This window comes from Corticium candelabrum, unplaced genomic scaffold, assembly GCF_963422355.1.
Source record: "Corticium candelabrum unplaced genomic scaffold, ooCorCand1.1 SCAFFOLD_86, whole genome shotgun sequence".
NCBI classification, from domain to species: domain Eukaryota; kingdom Metazoa; phylum Porifera; class Homoscleromorpha; order Homosclerophorida; family Plakinidae; genus Corticium; species Corticium candelabrum.
In genome coordinates this window covers 12,501-14,000 of record NW_026912684.1, presented here as the reverse complement: position 1 = coordinate 14,000, position 1,500 = coordinate 12,501, and the positions used below count along the sequence as shown (strand labels likewise).

Genomic DNA, 1,500 nt, shown 5'->3' with positions numbered 1-1,500 from the left:
CGCAACCTGCTTCCACTGGGCTTGACAGGTAAGTGACACAGCAAAGGCTAGCATGGTCTCTGGTCTAGCATCTGATTGCGTTTCCCTGTGTCGCTAGATACACGGAGCTTCTTCCGATCGTGGTTGCGCGTTAGTTTGTAGTGAAAATCTGCTAGAACAGGATTGTCCTGCATGTCTAGAGTGTGCGCTAGCCTGCTAGACTCGTGTAGCAATCTTGTGTGAAACACAGATGCCACCAAGATATGTTTACAGGACTGCATGTTACAGTAAACACACACCGGTAGCCTAACATTGATGCATAATTAATTAGTTCTATCCGCTATTCCACCTGCAGCTGGCAACTACAGCCAATGTACTAATTAATTAATGTGTTTACTGTTGCTAGTAGTAACTGTTGACAAGTCTTTTTTTCGCTTGTAGATGATGTTGTGCATTACTCAGCTACTGCTAGCATCTGCTTTGTTTGGTTTCGTCTCAGCAGAACATGAATGGGATTCTGCATACCAGGTGTGGGAGAATAGTTTGCAACAGTGCAAAGATGGCGGAGATGATACTGGTTCGTACATGCCTTATCTGGATGGTTCCCCTCCTGTGTCTCTTCCGGAAATGGCAGTTGCAGACTGGGCATACGGAATTCGTGAGTGGATCAAGGTCCTGGAGTTGAGTGGACCGTGTCTACCAACAAATGGGTCTGGAGAAATCAGCCGTTTGCATTCACTTGTGGATGCTGCTCAGTCACATCCTAATACTGCTGCAGAAAACGTTGCGAAAGTAACAAGTGATGCATACTTTCTATGGGCTGGAGTTTTGTTTGCATCTGGTCAGGGAGATCAAGTTGTCATTCCAGGATACAGGAAGAATTCTACATTGCTGGAAGCTTTACAAGATGCTCAGAGTGTGATGAGGGATGCATTCAATCAGTGGACGGTCAATGGGAACTGTAGGGAGGTGAATATATCACAGTGTGGGCACAAGTTGGATAACTCAACGCTAACTACTGATGATGACCAGGATATAAGTATCTGTGGTAACATTATATTGGAAGGGTTAGAAGAATGTGATGATGGCAATCATGCTAATGGTGATGGATGCTCTTCGAGTTGCACACTAGAAAGTTGTCCTTCTGTTGTACCAACACCTTCAACACCTAATGGTTTCTTCCCGGACACACAAAGTACCAATACTAATCCTCCAGCAGCTAGTGATTTCTTCCCAGACACACAAACTGGCAATCCTCCATCTTCATTTGGCAATTTCTTTCCAGACACTACCAATCCTCCAACGGCAGCCACATCTAGTGATTTCCCTCCAGACACACAAACTGGTAATCCTTCATCTTCATTTGGCAATTTCTTTCCAGACACTGCCAATCCTCCAACGGCAGCCACATCTAGTGATTTTCCTCCAGACACACAAACTGGTAATCCTTCATCTCCATTTGGCAATTTCTTTCCAGACACTACCAATCCTCCAACGGCAGCCACATCTAGTGATTTTCCT

The 1,500-nt window shown here is 45.0% G+C and overlaps 1 protein-coding gene across 1 annotated transcript in view; it reads left to right on the top strand.

Annotated features, from left to right (window-relative positions):
- Positions 1-1,500, top strand: part of LOC134197920 (uncharacterized) — a 2,666-nt gene continuing 1,166 nt past the window's right edge. The window contains exons 1-2 of the mRNA XM_062667269.1: positions 1-28; positions 421-1,500. The exon at positions 421-1,500 is cut by the window's right edge and continues 1,166 nt beyond it. Of these exons, the coding sequence (XP_062523253.1) occupies positions 421-1,500 (1,080 nt within the window). The 5' untranslated portion in view covers positions 1-28. The remainder of the gene's footprint in view (positions 29-420) is intronic.